The sequence below is a fragment of the Alligator sinensis genome, unplaced genomic scaffold, assembly GCF_000455745.1.
Source record: "Alligator sinensis unplaced genomic scaffold, ASM45574v1 scaffold1520_1, whole genome shotgun sequence".
NCBI lineage: Eukaryota > Metazoa > Chordata > Crocodylia > Alligatoridae > Alligator > Alligator sinensis.
In genome coordinates, this window is record NW_005842659.1 from 741,761 (window position 1) to 748,471 (window position 6,711).

A 6,711-nucleotide genomic window follows, 5' to 3' on the forward strand; every position below is an offset into this window, starting at 1 on the left:
TTTTTTGAATTCTTTAAAACTGAAGAATTGCTCTATTATTTGTCCATAGTAAAAAATGAATGAAAGCTAAGAGCTTTTTAAAGACATTTTGTGAGGTATGCTTTGAGTCTAATAAAAGATGCCTTGTATCTAAAAAAAGTTGAGAGTCACTGGCTTAAGCATGTGGCAATCCACTGAAGTCAAACACATGCTTAAGTGATTTGTAGGGTCAGGGATGTTAGTTTTAGCCATGTTGGTCTAAAAGCATAGGCAGACAAAATACTTGGGGTAGAGGCGATATCTTTTATTAGACCAACTAAATAGTAGCAACATTTTTTCTTTCTTTGCAAGCTTTCGGACCCAAACGCCCTTCCTCAGGCACGGGAGAATTCAAAGTGTGTAAAAGTTCTCCCAGAACTCACAGAACAATCTTTGTTAAAATGGACTGTTGCACCCAGTGGAACCCTACCATCTTTTAATTCTTCTGTGCAAGATGAAGTTTCATTTCTACCTGGGAGCACTTTTACAAACTTTGAATTCTCCTATGCTTGAGGAAGGGCGCTTGGGCCCAAAAGCTTGCAAAGAAAGAATTTTTTTTGCAGGGTCAGGGCCTATAAGAATAGAAAGATATAGAAAAGATGGGTACAACTGACATAATGGGATCAGCATGGAAGTTGCCTATCTTTTTTTTTGGCTACTTCTTTCATCTCATAAAACTATTACTCTTGCTTTTGGTATGTGCCGGTAGAGGCTATAATTGCTTTATGGCAGGGGTTTTGAACCTTTTTTAATAAGTGTACCCCCAGTAGCCCCCTTTTTAGTAATTGTACCCCGGGGGGGGGTGGCAAGCGGTCGGACGTGGAGCACAGGTGGGGGGTGGTGGAGAGCGGCCAGATGTGGAGTGGTGGTGTGGTGAGCAGGAGTAGCACAGCGTCTGTATGGCCCTGCTCTTGCCCCGCCCCAGCCCTGTTCCTGTGAGGCAGTGGTGCGGGGTGGCTGTGCTCTGTCCCTGCCCGCCCCTGCGTACCTCTTGGGACCTTTCAAAGTACCCCCAGGGGTATGCATACCCCCGGTTGACAACCCCAGATTAACGGTATCTGTTGTAAATAGCCAAAGCTTTATCAGCTTCTGTTTTCAGTAGGGCAATGAGTATTTGGCTCAGAAATCCCTGACTTGAGCTTTTGTCCTTTCCCAGGATAACCCTTGTATAATAGATTGTATTATTTCAGATAAGAATATGGTGATTGGGATAAAATACCGGTCTATTGCTACTTAAAATAATGTAGTTATTTATTTTATACTCTTGTTTACTAATCTTATAAATTGCAATTTCCCAGTTATTCTTATTTTTCACACATCAATATTAAACCATTTAAAAAATCTTTTTTTGTAATTAAGAAAAATTTACCTTCTACAATTTTGTCTATTTTTGTAGTTAGGGGAATATGCTGTATGTTGGCTTTTAAGGCATATTAAAAGAAAAAGAAAGCTGTTTGTTTAATATGTATATTTACCCATTTCAGCTATAAGCAATAGCTAATAGTTCATTTGCAAGAGCATTCCTTGTTTTATGTAAACATATTATTGTACTTAAACCTGGAATGCTATTACTTTATAAATATTAAGTGGAAACATTGAGAAGACTATCAGATTGGACTATAAGAATTTTCTCAAAAAAGGATTTATTTATATCCTGTTAAACTTCAGGTAATTTGGTTCTCTGTCTGCCAGAACTGTTTATTGTTAACTGGTGTCTGGTTTTTAACATACTTGACTTCTGGGGCATAAAACTGAAAGTCTTAATGTTCATTCTTTCTGTAACTGTTAGTAAGCTATTTTTTAACTTTGAAAATGTTATCAGCATGTAGGAAAATTACTGATTGAACCCTAAGCATATGAGAGCCCCTTTTATTTCCAGTTTTATGATTCAAATCCAGTTTGGGTAGCTGGTACATTGAAGAGCCATCAGTCCCTATGTGAAAAAATTGTGTTGTCATTGGAACTTCTGGTGGACTGATGTGTGAATGGTAAAAGCTGCCCTCACAATTTTCACCCTTGATAGCTGTCTCAGCAGAAGGGCAGTGACCTGCCATTTCATAGCTGGGGAGGTGATTTGGGTCAAAGCATATCAATGCAATGATATGGAAAAGCATGTGCTGCTGCTGCTTGGCCAATGTCTATTCCATGGACAGAAAATGTGGGTTTCTAAGATGAGTATTACATTACTTTTTCAGGAAATCTAGATTTGTTTAACAATGGAAATGAAATTAACTGACTTATTTGCAGCAGTTTCGTGCTTCGTGTCATTTTCATGCTGTTTCTCTAGGAAGAAAAAAACCAAAGGTGCTCATGTAAATGTTTTAAGGGGCCCGCACTATCCGAGATTGGAACAATTGCCTGGATGATCACACTGAGTGATGCTTTACATAACTTCATTGATGGTCTGGCTATTGGTGCCTCCTTTACCTTGTCTCTTCTTCAGGGACTTAGTACATCCATAGCAATCTTATGTGAAGAGTTCCCTCATGAACTTGGTAAGGCATGCCCATTAATTTAAGTTGTTTGTCAAATAATTGTATTGGAATGTTCCAGTCACATTAGTGCTTTCATAGACTCTGAAGCAGGGGTGGGCAAAATGTGGCCCGTGGGCCAGATGCGGCCCACTAGGCCATTTTTATGCGGCCTGCAGGGACCCTAAAAGATTTAGAAAATGAATATTTATCTGCCCCTGGCTGCCTGTCATGCGGCCCTCAACAGCTTGCCAAAACTCAGTAAGCGGCCCTCCGCCCAAAATAATTGCCCGCCCCTGCTGTGAAGTGAACTGTTGCTTACAAAAGTTTATGCATCTCTGAATTAGCTTGTCTATAAAGTGTAACTCTACCCTGCCTTCCATCTGACTTCAGATTAACACTGCTAGTTACCTTTGACTGAAAATATTATTCCAGTATTTAAATAAATATAAAAAAGTTAGCATTGGGGTGTAACATTTGTATGATCTACTGTAGTTCTTACAGATCCAGAATAGTCATGTAACATAATTTCCTAAATATGTTCCTTTTTGTTTGTTTGTTTTTTTTTAGGAGATTTTGTCATTTTGCTTAATTCAGGAATGAGCACTCGCCAGGCTTTGTTTTTCAACTTCCTTTCAGCCTGCTCCTGCTACATCGGGCTGGCTTTTGGCATATTAGTGGGCAACAATTTTGCTCCTCACATCATCTTTGCATTAGCTGGTGGCATGTTCCTGTACATTTCTCTGGCAGATATGGTGAGATACAGTTCATTTTAATTAATTTATTTTTGCACAGGAATGTAAGACTTTTCAGAGTAGAACATACTAATGGTCCATCCACTAGAATTTGGAATTCTCTCTCTGTGAGCTATGGCTGTGTACACCTGTTTAAATGACTTGGGAGAATTCTCCTGGGTTTGTTCTCCTGATAGAAGAATTTACCTGGAGATGCCTGAACAGACATACAAATACTGAGCCCCTGAGGAGTAGAGAGTTTGCAGTGCTTTTGCTGTACAGCCAGGAGGCCCCTCTGCATACATCTTAGCATGCTCTGCAGACTCCTTTAGTCTGCCTGGTAATAGATGGCAGCAGTGTAGATGGCAGCCCTGATTGGCTGACCCAAACTGATCAGCATCAGCTTGTCTCCCTGCAGCACAAAGTGGGACTGCGAGGGAGGCATATTCTGCTCCCTGCTCAGCTGGAGTAGTAGAGTCCAGCTTGGGCAAAACATTGTATCCTTGGGAGTGGGGAGGAGCAAAGCACTCTACACTGTTGGAGGACTGTGGTTTTTGTCAGAAGAGTAAACTGTACAGACATTCACTTTGCCAGGAGAAACTCTCCTGGGAATGATTTAACCTTGGTTATTCCTAGGTTATTTTTCTCTTGGTGCTATAAATTCAGCTAAAATAACAATAATAGCAGTGACAGAACATTTAGTAAAATTCTAGGATGAATGAATGAATTTGTTATCATAATTATTGACTCAGTATGTGTTATGAGCTAACTTTTGTCCTTGTAACCAGATTGAGGCAGAGTATTTTTGTCAAGTAGTATATGTCATGAAAACTGGAGATCTGGAGGAAACAAAATTATTTATGAATTGGAGTTACAGATTTTCAGATAAAAAAAAGGGAGAAACTTTTTGAGAAATGTTTAAATGAAATTTCTGACATTTTACACTTAATTTTTTTTAGTTTTTGTTTCAAAACAGAAATGTTCTTGAAAACATCACTTGAGTTAAAAAAGTTAATAACCTCAAAATGAAATGAAACATTTCTTTTTGGCTATTATGAATATTTTGGACTGACCCAAACCAAATTTGTTTTTAAACATTGGGAAACACAAAATAGCTCTGTTTATGTTTAACAATTTTTCCTATTTTTTTTTCTGTTCAGCCTCTGAGCTGAAAAATCCACCTCTGATCTTTACAGGACCCATGGCTTATCTATGTTTTTAAAAAATAAAGTCTTAATAGGATAGATGGGTGAAGGAGGCAGCATTCAGTTGCAGATCAGGTTTAGACTGGCAACTGAGAGTAGGTTTTGAGTAATACAGTTTGGATTCAATGGCAGCAAAATCATGTTATTGTTCCTATGTTGAGATTTTATTACAAAATGGCAGAACTCTTTTAAGATTCATAAGCTTCACCATCTCAGACTGAAATCTTGCAAGAACATATATGCCTATAAAATCACGTAAGTTGTTAATCAAATAGAATGTTGTGAGAGTTTTGAACGAGAATGGTGAGCGTAGGTTCACGTACTTGTTCTTTCTTCCTGGAGTTTGAAGAGACACTGGTGGTGCACCACAGTTTTGTTCCACTTCTGATTAATAGTTCAATACTATAGTCTAATTATGACCCAACAACCTGTGATTGCACAGGTAACACTAAAAGTCACTTTAGAGAAAAAACAGCATAGTAAACTATTTTCAATAGCTTAGTAACCTCAAGAAGAAGTACTTCATTCCTGATGCTTTCAGTTTCCTGTCACTTCAAATGCTCTTTTATATGAAATCAGAGGTATAGTAGGGCAGCTTTGTGCCTGGAGCAGCCATAGATTCACAGGACAGCACAGGCTGCCACTGTGATAGTGGCTGTTTTTGCAGCCTTCCACAAAGGTAGCAACCAGGGCTGCTGCCCTGGTTTTCTCCCCCACCCCTCCACTTATGCTACTATATGAGATGATAAAGGCAAGTATTCTTGTAACACGAATAATAGATAACGTGAGTCTCATGCAAAAATCATGGAATTATTTGCTCAAATTTAAAGTGTCTCAACATAAAATCATAATTACTAAGCCCATTAAATAGGTAACATACCTGCCTCATCTGTTACTCTGTATTCTCTCTAGGTTTTCAGGTTGTGTCCATAACCCTGTATCTGGGAAAAAAAAAAAAAGTATTTTCTGTGAAAGCTTTGTAACAGAGATCTGTTGTTCTGCTTCTCTTCTGATTTTCACACTACTCTCCTCTGTCTTGAGGCAGGTAGGATTAATTAGAACTTCATTTCTTTCATCTGCTGTTCTCTCCTCTGTTCTGTTTCTGATAATGACATTCACATGTGGGTGGGAGAGGCTGTGCATGTCTCTTGGCATGCGGGAGTGGGTGAGGGTGTGTGTGCATGTTGTCTGAAGGCGGTATCAGAGAATCGGGTCTTGCCTAAGCATGGTCTCGTTCACTGTTATTCTTAGCTATTGTGAAAAGGACATGAAGAATGATGGGCTGATTACTGAAAGGGCTCTGTCTTCTGCTTCCCCTGGCCTCACTGCTGTGAGAATTGCATTTCCTGTCAAGATAGTGTTTATCTTTGTAGATTATGAAAGGACAAGCAGTTTTTTGCCTGGATTGGCTACCACAAGCAGTACTTATACCCTTGAATGCTGTATGGTCATACAGGGTGCATCTACACGAGACGCTAACTGTTCAGTAGCCTAATAACACTGTACAGTAGCGTGCTGGGCAAAACCCATACTAATATGTTACTGTGCAGGAGTATTAAGCTACTGCGCAGTTAGCATTTGAAAAACCTGTGTGCTAGAGCTACTGCGCAGTAGCATGAGTTACTGCATATTGATTTAGTACTTGGTTATCCAAGTACTAAACTTAATGTGCTGTAACTATGGCCCATTAATGAACGAGTAGATGCACCTACAGAGAGTCTCCCAAGTTTCGGGGATTCCATTATCCAGTCTGACAGCATTTCCATTGACTCTGCTATGAAGCTGGAGGAATTAGAATCATAGAAAATTAGGGTGGGAAGGGACCTCAGGAGGTCATCTAGTCCAACCCCCTGCTCAAAGCAGGACCGTGCCCAACTAGATCATCCTACCCAAACCTTTGCCTAGCCGGGTCTTAAAAACCTCCAAGGATGGGGAGTCCACAACTTCTCTGGGTGACCTGTTCAAGTGTTTTACTACCCTCCTAGTGAGAAAATTCTTCCTAATATCTACCCTAAACTTCCCTTCCTGCAACTTGAGACTGTTGCTGCTTGTTCTGTCATCTGCCACCACTGAGAAAAGTCTAGCTTCATCCTTTTTCGACGCCTGCCCCGCCCTTCAGGTAGTTGAAGGCTGCTATTAAATCCCCTCTCAGTCTTTTTTTCTCTAGACTAAATAAGCCCAGTTTCCTCAGACTCTCCTTATAAGTCATGTGCTCCAGCCCCCTCACCATTCAATAATAGTAGGCTGCTTCATTCTTTTGTCCCATCATTTGGAAGGATCACA

General features: G+C 39.9%; 1 protein-coding gene across 1 annotated transcript in view; it reads left to right on the top strand.

The window, feature by feature from the left end:
* The window catches only part of SLC39A8 (solute carrier family 39 member 8), a gene marked incomplete at its 5' end in the record, with an annotated part of 31,079 nt that overhangs the window by 23,177 nt on the left and 1,191 nt on the right, over positions 1–6,711 (top strand). The window contains 2 exons of the mRNA XM_006033774.2: positions 2,306–2,513; positions 3,060–3,244. Of these exons, the coding sequence (XP_006033836.2) occupies positions 2,306–2,513; positions 3,060–3,244 (393 nt within the window). The remainder of the gene's footprint in view (positions 1–2,305; positions 2,514–3,059; positions 3,245–6,711) is intronic.